Source organism: Hylobates moloch, unplaced genomic scaffold, assembly GCF_009828535.3.
Source record: "Hylobates moloch isolate HMO894 unplaced genomic scaffold, HMol_V3 SCAFFOLD_3, whole genome shotgun sequence".
NCBI lineage: Eukaryota > Metazoa > Chordata > Mammalia > Primates > Hylobatidae > Hylobates > Hylobates moloch.
In genome coordinates this window covers 143,870,688-143,888,498 of record NW_026652278.1, presented here as the reverse complement: position 1 = coordinate 143,888,498, position 17,811 = coordinate 143,870,688, and the positions used below count along the sequence as shown (strand labels likewise).

The 17,811-nt window shown below is 39.7% G+C and overlaps 2 protein-coding genes across 13 annotated transcripts in view; one reads left to right on the top strand and one right to left on the bottom strand.

Moving 5' to 3' along the window:
- ARFIP1 (ADP ribosylation factor interacting protein 1) overlaps positions 1 to 7,118 on the bottom strand; it is a 132,507-nt gene extending 125,389 nt beyond the window's left edge. For 5 of the 11 annotated variants that reach the window (XM_058436829.1, XM_058436828.1, XM_058436835.1 and 2 more), the window contains exon 1: positions 6,180 to 6,540. The gene's annotated coding sequence lies outside the window, so the exon portion shown is untranslated. Of the gene's footprint in view, positions 1 to 6,179; positions 6,541 to 6,834; positions 6,961 to 7,094 lie in introns of those variants that run through there. The other 6 variants (XM_058436830.1, XM_058436833.1, XM_058436832.1 and 3 more) reach the window with 3 other exon arrangements.
- TIGD4 (tigger transposable element derived 4) lies at positions 6,689 to 17,236 on the top strand. Of its 2 annotated transcripts, XR_009212927.1 has the most exons (3): positions 6,699 to 6,935; positions 14,672 to 14,760; positions 14,919 to 15,138. XR_009212927.1 is itself a non-coding variant. In XM_032148349.2 (2 exons), exon 2 carries the CDS (start codon positions 15,466 to 15,468, stop codon positions 17,002 to 17,004), a length of 1,539 nt encoding a protein of 512 aa, XP_032004240.1. In that variant the 5' UTR covers positions 6,689 to 6,935; positions 14,919 to 15,465; the 3' UTR covers positions 17,005 to 17,236. The 2 variants fall into 2 exon arrangements, 1 of the variants encoding a protein (XP_032004240.1); XM_032148349.2 differs by lacking the exon at positions 14,672 to 14,760 and having other exon boundaries at positions 6,689 to 6,935; positions 14,919 to 17,236.
- Positions 17,237 to 17,811: the final 575 nt, after the last annotated feature.

Here is a 17,811-nt window from a genome sequence, read left to right as displayed (position 1 = left end):
GAAAGAACCAACGTTGTGCAGTTTTGTTGGGAGGGAAGGGGAAATCAGTTTCATTTTAGACATACTGGATTTGAGATACCTTTAAGATATTCAAGAAAGGATGTCGACAAGACAGCAAGACATACAGATCTACAGCTCAAAGCAGACAGAAAACACTCATGCCCTTAATGAAGCTGACATCTTTATCCTAGAAAAGCAGCTGACTATAATCCCCAAATATCCAAGAAAAACATTAGACTTAGACTTTGACCATCTGGATTTAGTTAAAACAAAAAGCTGAGAGAGAACATGGCAATAATATTTCATCAGCTAAAACAAAAACTGCTAGGCACCATGGGTAGCAGATTTTTAAAGTCGTGGTTCAACAACATAGGAATTATGTATCACATCATATCATGTCGCATTTTAAAGTTTTATCAGGGCTGGCCAATGTTGCTGGAAATGTTCTAAATTTGCACTGTCCAATAAAGTAGCCACTAGCCACATATGATACTGACACTGAAATGTGGCTGGTACAATTGAGGAACTGAATCTTTCACTGTATTTAATTTTAACTAACTTAAATAGCTACACGTGGCTAGCACCCCGGCATTAGACAGTGCAGGTTTACAGCTTCCTCATATATTTCATCTGATTCCCCAATACCTACTTTTCAAATTAACTGGGAGAGAGGTGTGGTGGGTGGAGACATTAGAGGAATAGAAAAAACATCCTTTCCATTTTCTGCTTATTACTTGAATCTTTATTTCAAGAATTTATAATACTTAGGCTGGATGCAGTGGCTCATGCCTGTTATCCCAGCACTTTAGGAGGCCAAGGCAGGAAGATCGCTTGAGCCCAGGAGTTCAAGACCAGCCTGGGCAATATATAGCACTGAAACAAAACAGATAAGGTCCTGGCCATTTTAGAGATTACAGATCACGGGCTTAAACCCAGCGGCTCTTTCCACTGAGGGTGTAAATTCCTGATCCATCCCTTTTTAGGTATGTGACCCTGGACAAAGCACTTTACCTAAATCTCAATTTCTTTATTTCTAATGTGGTGATGTTATCTGCTCTACCTATTTGGTATGGCTGGAGTAAAAATAAAATGAGGATATATGTGAAAGTGCTTTGTAAATTATTACATGCTAAACAAACAGAAGGTATTAAACAGAGTAACATATTCCTTTTCTCTAGGGCAAAGACTTCCAACAGTGTGCCAAGAATGGATTATAGATGTGCTGAAATTGTGACCCATTCCCTCGCTCCACAGCTTCCAGGGAACCAGGGAGGGCCTGGCTCTAGTCTGCCATATAATCATTTTTTATGTGTGCCATGATGACTATTTCAGGCTAGCAGAAACTGGAGTTGGCGAACTGACTCCCTCCTCTGGATGATTTAGGGCTTACCACTAACTCTGCTGCTTTTATGATCCTGTTCCAAAGGCCGTAAGTCACTGTTCCCCAGGGACCAATGAGGCTCAAGCTTGAACATGAAGGAGCTGCCAGTCCAATGCTATCACAGATATACAAAAATAAAATATAAACTCTTATCTTAGGTGAAAACATGGCAAGGACACTGCCATATTTTCACAAAAGATTTGAGCAACTGCCTGTTTTGCAACTACCTTCAGATCCCCAAATCTTTGTCTTTCAAGAGAGGATCTGATTTTTTCCAAATACCCAAAGTTATTCAGATTCTGGTGACTGAGGTCATGAAGTGACAAAGCCAGGCAAGAACTTCATTTTTGTATGTCTCAATCTGAACTGACAGTCATACTAGAAGTAGATTTCAAAGCAGATTGCCTATGCTGAAGAACAGCATTCACTTAAATAAGTATGTTCATTAAGGGAAAAAAGTGTATTTCATAAAGAGACTTTATATTCCTTTTTCAGGAACAACTAAAGGTTTAAGCAACACCTGCCTATGCCCATCCTAAGACAAAGGCTTAGATGGAATGGAGGAGAATGTAATGAGAGATGGGAGAAAGAGGAGAATAGGAATAAAGGAAAAAGAAAAAGAAAATAAATACTTTTGTCTCATAAAGGATATCTGTTAATCTGCAAGAGCCATTCAGTGGCTTCCATGACTGCCAAAAGCTAGTAGAGGTCAAGGAAAACAAAATTATTTTCAGACCAATAGTCTTTTTCATATATCCAGAAGTAGTGCTACATATCTGACTTTTAGATTGTCATGGACCTAAGTCATCAACTTCCATATTAAGTGGAAGAACTCACTTTCCATTCTGTACAAATATTTTAGTTTTTCATCCATAACCATATTAAAGTTTCCTGTTTAATTTACTCCTTCTTCCATTCTGAATTTATTCTTTCCTCCATCCCAAATTTATTATTCTATAATTTATTTATACTTCCAGACTCTTACAATGCCCAGTTTATTACTTACAATCTTCATTTTCACATTTTCCCCTCCTCATATACACACATACCATCTGCTTATTATTTGAATCTTCATTTCAAGAATTTATAACACTTACAATTCTTTATTTCAAGTAGGTGTGTGTGTTCTAATACACACACACACACACACACACACACACACACACACACCAGAGTCTTAAATCCATCCCCATAGGAAACCCCTACCAACTGCCTCCTCCAAATTCACTTCTTTTTGTCAAACTTCTCAGTATGATATTCAACCAGATGTTCATCCACTGAAGATTAAGAAAGGAAATGACCTTTTCTTAACACCTGATAGAAAATCAGGTGATATATCTCCAACTCATTTCAAAAAGGACATAATGGATGCATCGTAGAAGTTGTCTACAGTAGTAGTCTGGAGTCAGACAACCTAGGTTCAAATCCTGGCTCCACCAGTGCAATTCTGAGCAGACTACTTTAGCTTCAGCTAATCATTCAGCTTTATTTTCTTCACCTACAGAAATGAGGACTTTAGCCACTTTATAAGGTTATCAGATAATAATGTAAAGCACTTAGCTCAATGCACATGGTAAGCAAATAAATGTAATTGTTACAGTGTTAGATATAAACTATCTTCCGAATTTGTCATTACCTTAAAAGGAAACTAATTTAGCATAAGCTAGTCTGTTGTTGTTATTGTTGTTGTTGTTGTTTTTGAGATGGAGTGTCACTCTGTTGCCCAGGCTGGAGTGAAGTGGCAGGATCTTGGCTTACTGCAGCCTCCACCTCCTGGGTTCAAGTGATTCTCCTGCCTCAGCCTCCCGAGTAGCTGGGACTACAGGCATGCACCACCACATCGGGCTAATTTTTGTATTTTTAGTAGAGATGGGGTTTCACCATGTTGGCCAGGCTGGTTTTGAACTCCTGACATCAAGTGATCCACCTGCCACAGCCTCCCAAAGTGTTGGGATTACAGGCGTGAGGCACCATGCCCAGCCTAGCATAAGCTATTCTCTATAAACTTATGTTGACTGCTCCCCGAAGTGAGGTTGCTAGACAGAGGAAAACTTATTTCATTTTGTGAGCAGAAGAAACTGGTTACTCAAGATAGACTATGATGAGCTGTATAGGTCTCTTCAAGTTAACGTTCTAAAAAAAAAGTATCAGACCTTTAGAACTGCAACCCTCCATCAACAAATAATTCACAACCAAATCAGTAAGTTCAAATATGTATTCTAAAACTTACATTAAGCTTGGAAGGATACTAACATATTCACAAGAGAGAAACAATCATTAAAATATCTCATACAGAATGGAGGGAAAGTGGATGTCAAGATAAGCAACAACATTCCAAAGGACCACGCCACTGAAACACCTTGTTTGTTCTTCCTAGCAAAGCCAAATCAAGTCCTAAGGTACATGCTCAAGCAAAAAAAAAATTAAGCAAATGAAAGCAAAATACAACTAGAATTTAAATTTTTTACTCTGAACTGTGCCTAGTTGGTTGGTGATATTTAATACATATTAAAGATAGGCGCATCAGTCTGTAAATCCACTGGATCTCCAGAGCATTGACCACAAACAGCTATCCCTAAAAAGAAACCTCAAAACCACAAATCAGGAAATAAAGTGGGCAGCCTCATTTCCTTCTGTAAGTCTAGGAAGGAATTTAGAAACACGTTTTAAAGTAGAGATTTCAATATCAAACTTGAAGAATCCCTGTATTCTCCTTTCCTTGGTCCCAAAGCAAACAATTTACAGTTTGGGAAAACACACACACACACACACACACACACACCCCTACCTGTTTTCACTAACTTCAACAAGACGCTGCCTAAGTGGTGGTTTTAATCTATCAAGAGGCTATATATCTCCTTTGCACAGTTTGGGAAAAAACACACACACACACACCTGTTTTCGCTAACTTCAACGAGATACTGCCTAAGTGGAAAACACACACACACACACACACACACACACACACACACAAAACCTGTTTTCACTAACTTCAACAAGACACTGCCTAAGTGGTGGTTTTAATCTATCAAAAGGCTGTATATCTCCTTTGAGAATTTGATAAAAAGAATGGACACTTTCCCTAGGGGGGAAAAAAATTCACTCAAACAAAACTGCATATAATTTCAGGGGTGGAAATGAAGAAGACCCCTGAAAGTTGTTGACCCTTAGGCCATGAACCCCAAGTCATCATCCAGGATTAAGGCAAATCATAATCCAAGGAAAACCAGTTTATCAATTTGAAAAGAAACTAAAGTAACTGAGGCAGGGATTTAATCCAGAAAATACATTAGAAATCTTCTCTGTTTTCTCAGATAAAAGTGTGTTAGACTTGGTAGTTGGGAGAAGACGTGGGTCATGCTAAGCAAGGAAAACAAAACAAAAAACACCACAGGACAAACGAAAGAAAAGTAGAATTAAGACAGTAGGAAAATACAGTCATCTGTAGCCGCTCTCAGAGAACAGCAATGAAATGGCCAATTCGGCCTGGCGCGGTGGCTCACGCCTGTAATCCCAACACTTGGGAGGCCGAGGAGGGCGGATCATTTGAGGTCAGGAGTTTGAAACCAGCCTGGCCAACACAGTGAAACCCCGTCTCTACTAAAAATACAAAAATTAGCCAGGCGGTAGTGGCGCCTACCTGTAATCCCAGCTATTGGGAAGGCTGAGACAGGAGAATCGCCTGAGCCTGGGAGATGGACGTTGCGGTGAGCCGAGATCTCGCCAATGCACTCCAGCCTGGGCGACAGAGTGAGACTGTCTCAAAAAGAAAAAAAAAAGAGAAAAGAAAAAAGAAAAGGCCAATTCCTGAAGCCTTAACAGACGGCTGACTTAAGGTAACCATTTCTGGTGCACATTTCTATGCCAATTAAGTTAATTAAATGGCAAACATGAACACACCCTTACAGGTGAAAGTATGAAAGCAAAAGTTTATGAGAAGTTCTGGATCTCTTCCGGCTTTTCCTTATCAAATAAGAATAGAGTTAGATGAAATTTATACTTTAGGAGAAAAGAGGGTAGGGGCGGGGGACAAAAATCCTAAAAGTGGCTAAAGGATCTGCAGGAAGTATAAAGTGTAAACTTTTTGAAATCAAAGGGCTCAAGAGGAAGGTAAGAACAAAACAAAGGAAGTAATAACAAAATAAAGTAAAAGAGAAAAACGTCTAGCGTCTAAAAACTGTTTTTAAAAAATTATTTCCGTTTCCTAGACACGTAAACAGTAGTAACTTGGCAAACAGGAACGGAGCAGAAGACAATCGCACAACTCCCTTTCCAAAACTCCAGCATTCCTTGAACGTCCTCAGACGCACAGTCAGGCTTGGGACATTTCACAGGCAAGACTCCTCCCTGCACACTGCTAGATGAACCTCTCAGAGGGACTATCACTATCTCCCTTCCTCCCACTGCGGGAGAGAGGAAGTTGGGGATGCAGGGAGAGGAGGGTTGGACACCAAGCCTGAAGGTGGCCGACTCCGACACTTTGTCAAGAAAGGTCCGGATTCTGGATCCTGCAACCCCTTTTCCCACCCAATGTATGCAAAGCCAAGAGAGTGCCTCCCTGCAAGGGCCGGTTCTACACCTTCACTCGACTGTTTCGGGGGCACACTCAGAGGGACAGAGGAATGAAGGACAGAAGAAACCAAAGGCATAACACTTGGGCAGATATGGCACAGACTAAGGAGAGGCGTGCCCTGTGAAAGTCCGGAACGGTGAACCCGGAGGCAACGTGCCCGCCCCACCAGCCACCTCAAACCATCTTTCCCCCGCCTTTTCCCAGGCGAGCCAGCTCCGCCCTCACCTGTCTTAGGGGAACTCGGTAGCTTCTAAGTCGACGCTTATCCCTTCCGCCGCTCTCTGGAATCGCCTCAACCCTGGCAAGAAGTGAGCGGAAACGCGACACGGACCTTTTCCTTCTTCCCCTTCCCCCACGCACCTCGGCAGCTCGGGGGCGGGGAGCAACTGCAGCTGTCACAAATTCACACTGACCAACCGCCGAGGACAGTCGGACCGGCAACCTCTCAACCCGGCCTCCAGAACCAGCACCAAGAGCAGCGAAGCCGGAAGTGAGGAGACCGGAAGTAGCGTTGTCCCTGGCCCTGTACGGCCTCTCTCTGCCTCAATCCGGCCTTGCCCGGCCACGTCTCGGTGGTGCCAGCGCACCTCCCACGAGGATCTCCCCGCCCTTCTCCGGGAGGCGGGTTACGCCCCTCCCTCTGCTGCTCTAGCAACCACATCCGGGACTCCGGCGGTGTCGTTGCCCGGGTAATTTTCTGGCAGCGACCTAATAGTAGAAGGATGTGCGCGCGGGGCCAGAGGCACCGGCTAGAGCTGGGAGCTTGTGGAAGGGCGCCCCTGCCTGGTCTTGAGAGGTCGAAGGTCTCCAGGAGGCCTCCGCCTCCCTCTTTTTCATTCACACACCCTAGCCTCACACGTTAGGAGTCCCCCCAACAGACCGTGAGCTGGTGCCGGGAGGGTGGAGGTGGATGTAGCTCACTGCCACGCTACCACAGAAGAGCGAAAGCTGCTTTCTCAGCCACCGGAGAGCACGAAGAAGGTTATTCCAGTCCCGCGGGGAAGGTGGGGGTGGTGGGGAGAATGCGAAGATATGGCAGCAGACGGAATGCGGGCGCTCCCTCGCGCTGCCCCCGTTCCTGGGGAGCCCCCTCCCTTCAGAAAGGCTAGACCCCCGGACCCGGCATCCCTGAGCCCTTACTTGCTCTGGATCTGTGATCGCTTTTTGCTTTGCTCGCTCTCTCACAGTAGATTCCCTGATACTTTTCTTTCCGGCTTCTCTTTCTTTTTCCGGATGACCGAGCTCTGCTTTCTTTGCTTGCCCCATTACTTCTTAAATAGATCATTGTCCTGTCACGGAAACTGCTGAACAATTCGCTCTCTCAGAGCCCTTCGTAGTTTCCTAAACGGGGCCCCAACCTGCACTACTCTCCCCATGCCCCGCGCTCAATGGTGGGAAAGTGTGGCTCCGCCGTGGCGCTAGATAGACCTGAAGTTCATTTACACACTGTACTATACAGTTGGTCCATCACAGAATATCCCTTCGAACTGCTGGACTGCTTTTCCTTTGACAGCTTTGAATGCTCATTTTTACTCCCATTTCGCTTGTAGAAATGCGAAGGGTAACTGTGCACATGGCGAGATTTACCATTCTTTAGACTGTACTTCTCAGCTGCCTTTACTTGTCACAGTAGCTGACAAGATATTTTTAATGACTAATGCCCAAAGGCAGAGCTCTACCTCTGCAGATTTCCAGGGAGTTTCAGTGTGGTGAAATATCCCTGGCAGGTATCTTCCCCAGATCTGTGAATAGTAAATACCTATGGCACCATAAATGTTTCCAACGTATAACAATATTGATTGAGCTCTCTAGGATACCACCTCTTACAAAAATAGTACTGAAATTCCAAAACACAAATCTCTCATCTTAAGTGGTTCTGTCTTAAACAAAAGAAAGGAGCAAATATGTATGCCAACCCACTCAAACTGTAATTTCAATTCTTATAGCTTACTGTGGATTTTTCTGTGCAAAGCCATCTTGTTGGTTTGGAGACCATTAGTCTTCTCAATTATAAGAAAATAATCCCAATCTAAATTAATTACTGCTGTAATTGTGTAGGAACTGAGCGACTACAGAACTTGCAGCTAAGTACAAGTGTTGTTCCTAGGGTTTCAGAAGAGTGACTTGGAGGAAGTGTAGGGTAGGACTCAGCGGTGCTTGAATGATGTGGACAATGAATACTGAATTGTTTTGGCTGGCTGTTGTCTTAAGGATTCCTGCTAGCTGTCTCTTGAGTTTGGAGATGCTTAGCTTGACTAAAGTTAGTCTAACTATTAGACTGTTAGACTCAGAAGTGTCTCTTGTTTTGGAAAGGTGAAGACTTGCTTTAGTTTGTTCATAGTTTCCTTGGCAGCTGCTGATGGTTTTGATGGAGATTCAGATGGACTTGGAACTAATGCTAACTTCTGCTTGGTGAAGATGCTAACCAAGTTAGATACTCTTCAGTGAATTCTGGTACTGTGTATGATTAATCCTCATCCACAGTATTAAGCTGTGCAAGGCTATCTATACACAGGATTAATCTTTCCATGATTTCCACTGCCCTGAAGGAAATTAGAATGTAGTCTGGCTCCAAGAAAACACTAGAAACTACTTCAGCTGGTGATGGAAAATAGTGGAATTCTATACATCCTTTGAGACAATGGAAGCAGCAGCCAGCGTTCTTTGGATTGGGGAATATTTTTGGTACTAACTGAAAAACATTATTTTAAGCCTGGCCCTGCTTAGAGGAGACTTGTTTTCTCTTCCCTCTCTCCCTCTCTTCCTTTTTTCCCTCCCTTCCTCTTTTTCTTTCCTCCTTTCCTTCTTGTCTCCCTCCCTTCTTCCTTCCTTCTTCCGCTTTTTCTTTCCTCCTTCCCTCCCTCCCTTCCTTTTTTCCTTTCTCCCCTCCTTCCTTCCTTCCTTTTTTCCTTCCTTCCTTCCTTCCTCCCTCCCTCCCTCCCTTCTTCTCTGCCTTCTTTTCTTCCTTTCCTCCTTTGCCCCAAAACTTGGGGGACCCTGCCTGCTCATTTTGTTTAGAGTAGAAGATTACTACTTTTCTCTGAATTGTCATTTATTTTTGGAGAGATAAGAAAAAAGGGAATAGCTGCCTTCCGTATATACTTATGACATGGAGATTATCTACTCATTTAACTTTGTACTGCTATTAGCTGTTTATTTGGCTTTTGAAAAATCAGGTGCTATTTATTCATTGGGCTTGTGGGGAATTCTAGTAGCCCTGAATGGCATTTGTGGCATACTCAATGAAGTCTAATTCTTTATCCTGGCATTAAAGGCTTACCAAGATCTGGCCTCAACCTTGCAAATGAGCACTCTCTTTTATATACCTGAAGGAAAAGTGCTGAGTTAGCCAACTAATAGAGATAGGTATAAATACCAGTATAGACATAGGTATGAAACTTGAGTTGCAAAGAACTGTTTAATATGCTTCAAACTGCATATTTCCCTCTTCCATGCTTTATTCTCTATTCTTATCTGCAGAAATGTTTTCCTATTTTTCCTTACCTGTGATGTACCTATCCATGCTTTACAGCTGAGTTCAGATGCTACTTCTGTCATGAACCCATTATTTATCCTCCCTATGAGAATTCACTTTTCCCTCTTTTTGGATCTTACAGCCTTTGATTTGAGCTCCCATTTCAGTCTGCTTTATACTACTGTTCTGCATGTTTTCCATTATAAATAAGATGCTTTTTGGGAAACTGAACTTTGGACTTATTTGATTCTCTTATAGCACCAGGAAATTGGCCAACTCTAGTTGAGTTATGGAAATATGTTGTCTGCTACATACCAGGCAAGTTCAAGAATACCAGCAACTCCTGCTACTTAGGGTAATGGTACAAGCAGGATTAAGTGGATATAGTTGATATCTATCTGTAGAAGACAATGAGTAAGTGCTTTCTTAAGTTTGGAAAGTAGTTGATTCTCTGCAGGGGGGTATAAACTACTGATAAAAGGAGAGTGCCTCATTACCCCTGAAGATTCTGAATGGGAAGAATGCCAGCTTTATGTTTTCTGATACTGATTTTTTTTTTAATAACTTGGTGCAAAAGTAGAACATTATTCTAAGATGACTGTTGTGGAAGAAAAAAAAAGGTAGAACATTAGAGCTGTAAAAATGTTTTTAACTATAAAGAGGAAAAAATTGAACTTATTTATAATTCATTTACCTAGAGAGAACATTCAACATTTTGGTCAATGTATTTTTTTTTTCTTTATATGTATGTAGATAAATATTTCCTTATTTATTTAACAAATTGTTATTGACACCCTATGGTTTGCTGGAAGTGAGCTGTGTAGGAATAACCATGAACCTCTGCTCTGATGTAATTTTTAGTGTATGTTGTATTTGTTGACGTATAATTTTATATTTTACCTTTTTCACTTAATATATCATGGAATTTTTTTCATATCATTAAATATTCTCTTTGTGTGGCACAATAGTATTTCAGCATGTAGATATTTAATTTATTGAATGAATCCTTTTTGTTGCATATTTTCAGTTTTGTCTGTAATTATATGGCAATGCAGGGAATAGTCCTGTGTAGTAGGTAGAATTCTAAGATGAACTCCAGTGACACTTACCTTATATAATTCCCTCTCCCTGTGAACATGATGGGATATTACTTCCATGATTATGTTATGTTACTTGCAAGGGAATTTTGGAGATGTAATTAAGGTTGCTAATCAATTGACTCTGAATTAATCAAAAGGGCGATATTCTAGGTAGACCTAACCTAATCAAGTGAGCACTTTAAGAACAGAGAGTTTTCTCCTGCTTGTGGCAGTAGAGGAAGTCGGAGAGATGCAAAGTGTGAAAGAGATTCTACAGGAGGAATGTTCTCCATTGCTGAAATGAAGAGGGCCACAGACAAGCACCTGAGGGAAGCCTCTAGAAGCTGAGAGTAGTCCCTGCCAACAGCCAACAGAAAAAACTAGGGACCATAGTCCTACAACAGCGAGGAACTGAATTCTGCAAACAATCTGATTGCACATGGAAGCAAATTCTTCCCCAGAGCCTCCAGATAAGAGCCTAGCTTCTGACCAACATCTTGATTTCTGCCTTGTGAGACCCTAAACAGAGGACCCAGTTGAGCCCACCTGGACTTAAGATCTACAGAACTGTGAGATAATAAATGGGTGTTGTTTTAAGGCATTGAGTATATAGTAATTTGTTGCATTAGCAGTAGAAAACTAATACATTTGTAAGAAATTATTTTTACATCTAAAATTATTCTTTTGGGATAAAATCCTTGATATAGGCCGGGCATGGTGGCTCACGCCTATAATCCCAGCACTTTGGGAGGCCAAGGAGAACGGATCACGAAGTCAGAAGATGGAGACCATCCTGGCTAACATGGTGAATTCCCGTCTCTACTAAAAATACAAAAAATTAGCCGGGCGCGGTGGCACATGCCTGTAGTCACAGCTACTTGGGAGGCTGAGGCAGGAGAATCGCTTGAACCCAGGAGGCAGAAGTTGCAGTTAGCTGAGATTACACCACTGCACTCCAGCCTGGGCGACAAAGCAAGACTCCGTCTTAAAAAAAAAAAAAAAAATCCTTGATATAGACTTGCTAGATAAAACGTTATATACAGTTTTAAGGTTTGTATATCATATTGCAAATTTGCCCTCCATAAGCATATTGTAACAATTTATGTGCCTCCTAACAACCTGTTACCTCACCCCAGCAAGCACTAGATACTGACATTCTGATAGGCAAAAGCAAAAATGTATGTTTTTTTTTAAAAGAAGGTTTATGTTTTTCTTATTAATAGTAGGATTGACCATTGTTTTCTTTATTTGAAATTAATTTGATGAGTCTTTTCTGATGATTTTCATATTCTTATTTTCTGATTAGCTTAACCGTTGACATAGAGAAAATTTTCCCTAACATGTAGAATAGCATTTCTCTGCTGTAATATTTTCAAGAGGGAGAATGATTAATGAGCTTGAGAGGATGACTATTCTGAGAAATATTAGTTGCTGCCATTACTCCTTGCAAAAGAATATCCCAGATGTTATACTGTTGGAGTTTGGAGAATGTCAGCTTCATTGATCAGGTAGTATTGATGCCTTATTCTTTTCTAGGGAAAAAGTCTAATTTGTCTGTTTGGCATTAGAAATGTGATTGTTTTTAGGAATAAAGATGTATTGTATCTTATCATGGAAAATTGTAGCTTTGACTAATGTTAACTCAGGAGAAAAACCTAATCTTCCTAAATAAAGTTATCACATTTTCAATTTTCTCAAGATAATGAGCAATCTCTGATAGTATATATTATATCGCTTTAACCAGGATGGGAAAAGAAGAAATTCAAGTTACTTTTCTATAATCCTTATTGTTTGACATGATAGATTTTATTTCTGATAAATGAGATAAGGCAGAAGGGAGAGAGGAAGGAAGGGAGGGAGGAAGAGAGGGAGGGATTGGGGGAAGGAGGAAGGAAGGAAAGAAAAATGGAGGGAAGGAAGGAAAAGAGGAAGGAAAAAAGGAAGGAACGAAGGAAGAAGTTGGGAGATTCTCTTTCTCTTAGTAAATTTGGTTGGTTTTGTCTTTGAAAAATTGGTTTTTGCTATGTCAATTTCTGAAGGTTTGTATCTTCCTAATAAGAGCAAGAATTTTATTTTTATTTTGAAATAATTGCACATTTACAGGACATTGTAGGAAAATGTAAGAAGAGATCCCATAATGCAAGCAAGATTTTTTAATGTTAGTTGTATGGTCAAATCTTATTACTTAGGTTAGCCCTCCCTGACAGATAGAGTTGCTATTTGTGTTCACAGAATTCATAATGGCCTATTCTTCCATGGAGGCCTAATGTTGCTTTTTGTTTTTTTAAGGCATTGGAATTGCTGGCTTAGGTTGGTGCTGGGAGCATAGAATCTGTAACTATGGTCACAGGAGGCCCCACCAGTGTGATTCAAAGATACTGTAATATAGTGAAAAGAATGCTGACTTGACATTTAAAAGCCTGGATTCTGGACTGCTCTTAACCACATTGTAACTGTGGGACCAATGAAATCCAGTTTTACCTTCCTCCTTAGTTATTTGGAATACAGGTAGTAAAACCATTTAAAAACTAAAACCCTGGGCTATCATTATTTTTAAGACTTCTTTCGAAATGACACTTTAAAAAAAAAAAAAAGAATTCCTTTAGTGGTTGTAATTCCTGTGATAAAAATTCCTCCTTTGAGTTGGACAACAAGGGCAGAAGAATTTTGGCAAAAGTTTTGTCAAAAGATTTTGTGCAAAAAGTTGTGCGTCACCTGGGAAACCAGGAAGCCCAGCAAGAAGAATGGAGTGCCCACACTCACTCAGAAGTAACACTGCTCATCAGATTAGCTTGTTATTATCTTGGCTGCCCCATAGATTCTGATAAGGCAGGTGCTGACTTGGGAAAGTATAGGTGAGCCTATCTGGGGCCATGTGACTGTTCTCATGGCTTAAGAAAAGCCCTACTTTAGGCCGGGCACAGTAGCTCACGCCTGTAATCCTAGCACTTTGGGAGGCTGGAGGCAGCCGAGGCAGGCAGATCACAAGGTCAAGAGATTGAGACCATCCTGGCCAACATGTTGAAATCCCGTCTCTACTAAAAATACAAAAATTAGCTGAACGTGGTGGCATGTGCCTGTAGTCCCAGCTACTCGAGAGGCTGAGGCAGGAGATCTCATGAACCCGGGAGGCAGAGGTTGCAGTGAGCCGAGATTGCGCCACTGTATTCCAGCCTGGCGACAGAGTGAGACTCCATCTCAAAAAAAAAAAAAAAGAAAAGAAAAGAAAAAAAAGAAAAGCCTTACTTTGAGTATAGATTTAAGGTGGGATTCTTGCTTCTGTTTGCAAGTACGATTTTATAAAGTTTTCCAAATTGTAGATTCACACAGCCAAAAGACATGAGAGAGATAATGATGATGAGATCATCACCACCCATTTGTTGAGCACTTTCTTAAAGTACTATATACTGTACTAAGTGCTTTACACTCTTTCATTGAATCTTTTTGAATGCACAATAATGAGGTAGGTGCTGTAGTTACTCCCATTTTACAGATAACAAAGCTGAAGCTTCAAATGGTTAAGTAAATGACCTGGGATCACATGAGTGCTAAATAGCAGAGTCACTTCTCAATTCAGAACTGCCTGGCACCTTTTTTTTTTTACAGATAGAAAGTAGAGGACCTGAGACGTTAAGACTTGTGGTCACTATCCTTCCTATTCGTAGTCTACATCTTTTCCTGCATTATACTCTCCTAATTGTTTGTTTCTATGCCTTTTGTCCAGTATTTCTGGCCTCTGTACATTCAGCTAATGTGTCAAATTAATACAAAAGTTACTGAGTTCTTAGCCTACTAACAGGATAAGGGTTTAAAAAAAAGAGAAGAGAAAAATTTTAAATAATAAAAATAAAAAGGTATTGGGTTTTTAAGCTTTTAGGTCGAATGGGATTTAGATTTTTTTTAAATAGAATTGTCACTTGATTTTTTAGCGAAGCATTTTCTGTCAGACTCCTATAAAAGAGACACTGTCTCCCATGTGCTATTAAAAGTTGAACCTTGTGACTACTGTCTGTCTATGTTTTCTTTTGGAGAAGTTAGAGGGTGCAGTCTGTGACCTCATGTGAAAAATAGCCACCAAGCATCTATCCAGCATCATTTTTAGTTCTTTAATTTTGGTAAGCCCACATTTTCAAAATAGATTAAATTTATCTGGTTTATTTCAGAACTATATATTATAACGCATTCAAAGGCAAGTAAGAATTCAAATCTGTAGAACAGAACTAGAGAGCTTTTACAGAGAGGCCCTTGGGAGGTAAGCATTTCTCTTGGAAACTTTATTGTATTTTCAGAACGATGCTTCTATTATTTTCATTATTAAGAGCATAATAGTTGGGTATAAGCATTATTTTAATATTCAATTGACATATTGCTAAAATTGCTTTTTCTTTTTTTTACATTTTCAAACAACAGAAGAAGATATACTGGCAAGTTCTAGAAGGATTCTACCATTTTCTCCTTTACCATGAACAAACTTGACAATTAATGGGTAATAGTTGCATGAAAACTTTTGAACGTTTTTTCTTCTTATCTCTGAGGCCTTCTATGGAGAATTAATAGGAGGTTGAATGTGTGCATGGATAAAATGGATCATCTTAAAGGATTGAAGTTCCAAAAATACATCAGCAGGACTGGACAGGTTTGATATAATGAGATTTCTATTTTAGCTTGACTTTTACAACTCTGAGTAAGCTATAAACTGAGCTATACAAGGTTCTTAGAAGGAAGTTTCTCTTCTAAAGTATTCTAGTTGCGTATAACATTTTTCTTCTTCAGATCTTTGAAAAAGCATATTTTGTCATCAAGTTCCTACAAAATAAGACTATTAGACACTTACCAACTTTTAGTATATTAAGTAGCATAGAAAGCAGCAATCTATATCATACTGGAAAACAAATTTAATTGAAGAAACAGTCACCAGGAAATAAGAAGAGTAATCTCTACATAAGCACTGGCTGAGATGGCAGAAGCTTCTGTGGATGCCTCAACTCTGCCTGTAACAGTGAAGAAAAAGAAAAGCCTATCCATTGAGGAAAAGATTGACATCATAAATGCAGTGGAAAGTGGCAAGAAAAAAGCAGAGATTGCTGCTGAATATGGAATAAAGAAAAATTCATTGTCTTCTATTATGAAGAATAAAGACAAAGTTCTAGAAGCCTTTGAATCTCTAAGATTTGATCCAAAGAGAAAAAGACTGAGAACTGCTTTTTACACAGATCTGGAAGAGGCATTAATGAGGTGGTATCGAATTGCTCAGTGTCTAAATGTACCAGTCAATGGTCCGATGTTACGTCTAAAAGCTAATGATTTTGCCCAGAAACTGGGCCATAATGATTTTAAGTGCAGTAATGGTTGGCTGGATCGTTTTAAATCCAGGTATGGTTTAGTATTCAGAGCTCAACCTGTAGAAGCTACAGGTGTATCAGTAGACCCTTCGACTGTCTGGTACCAGAATGTACTTCCTTATTATTTAAATGATTATCATCCCAAAAATGTTTTTAATATAAAAGAGACTGGGCTGCTCTATCGAATGTTACCTACCAATACATTTGCATTTAAAGGCGAAACATGTTCAGTTGGAAAGTTATGCAAAGACAGAATAACTCTGGTGGTTGGCACAAACATGGATGGCTCAGAGAAACTTCCTTTGCTTGTCATTGGAAAAAAGAGAAATCCACATTGTTTCAAAGGTTTAAAATCATTGCCTGTGTGTTATGAAGCTAACAGAATGGCATGGATGACCTCAGATGTATTTGAACAATGGATGCGAAAGCTTGATGAGAAATTTCAAGCCCAGCAACGAAGAGTGGTGATTTTTGTTGAGTCTTTTCCAGCACATCCAGAGGTAAAGAACCTAAAATCAATTGAGTTAGCATTCTTTCCATCATGTTTATCTTCCAAATGTATAGCTATGAAACAAGGCATTATTAAAAGCCTTAAAATCAAATATCGACACTGTCTTATCAAGAAATTTTTAAGCTCTGTTGAAGGTAGCAAAGAATTTACATTTTCACTACTAGATGCAGTTGATACATTGCATCTTTGCTGGAGGGCTGTAACCCCAGAGACTATTGTTAAAAGCTATGAAGAGGCAGGGTTCAAATCTCAAAAGGGAGAAAGTGACATAACAAATGCAGAGAAGGATACTGGTCTGGATTTGGTTGCTGATGCTCTGGGGGCAGGAGTAGAATTTCCTGAAGGTTTATCTATAGAAGAATATGCTGCCCTGGATGACGATTTGGAGACATGTGAAGCAGCACCAAATGGTGATTCCGTATGCACCAAAGAAAGTAGATTGGATGAAACTGGATTTTACACTTCTGATGAAGAGGATGATGATGGATCTCCAGGAACTGAACTCCCTTTACCATCAAAATCTGAGGCAATAACTGCTTTAGATACTCTGAAAAAATTTCTTAGAAGTCAAGATATGAATGATGGACTTCAAAATTCTTTAGCAGACCTTGAAATTTTTATTAACTCTTTATCACCTAAGTAACTATGTATTGTACATCTAAAGAGTAATAGCTTTTCCTGATACCTTTTATTATATAAGGTATGTAAAGGAGTTATACCACACCACTTAAACATAAAAAATGAAAAACTAGTAATCCTTGGTTTAATTGCAAAAACCTTTGGTTTGAATAGCAAAACTCCCTAGTAAATAATGATTGAATAAAAAATACAAATTTCTATTTAACAAGGTTTTAGGGTGTAGAAAATGTATTTCAAAGGGCTATACTAAACACATATGGTCAATATGTCAAACATAAAAGGAACTCTTCTGCTATATTTACAGATTGAATTGGTGATTTCTATTTTGTTTTTTAAGTTCAGATTATGTTCTAGAATATTTTAATTTATCTACCTAATCTAAGAAAAAAATCTAGCAATAGTTTATTTTTATAAAGATATATATATGCCATATGTATTCTAACTAGACTTTAAATATCAAATATAAAGTAATTTTAAATTATTTTTCACATAACTAGCTGACCTTCTAATAAGAAATTATGGAAAACTGCTGAAAATAAAATCTGACCTAACTATACACCAAAATGATTAAAAATATGAGTCTTACTACTTTCAAGTTATTTGTATATCAGGTCAAATGAAAAGCTGTGACCCTATCAGGTTTTTGTTTTGTTTTTTTTTTTTGAGACGGAGTCTCGCTCTGTCACCCAGGCTGGAGTGCAGTGGCGCAATCTCTGCTCACTGCAAGCTCCGCCTCCCGGGTTCACGCCATTATCCTGCCTCAGCCTATCCGAGTAGCTGGAACTACAGGCGCCCGCCATCACGCCCGGCT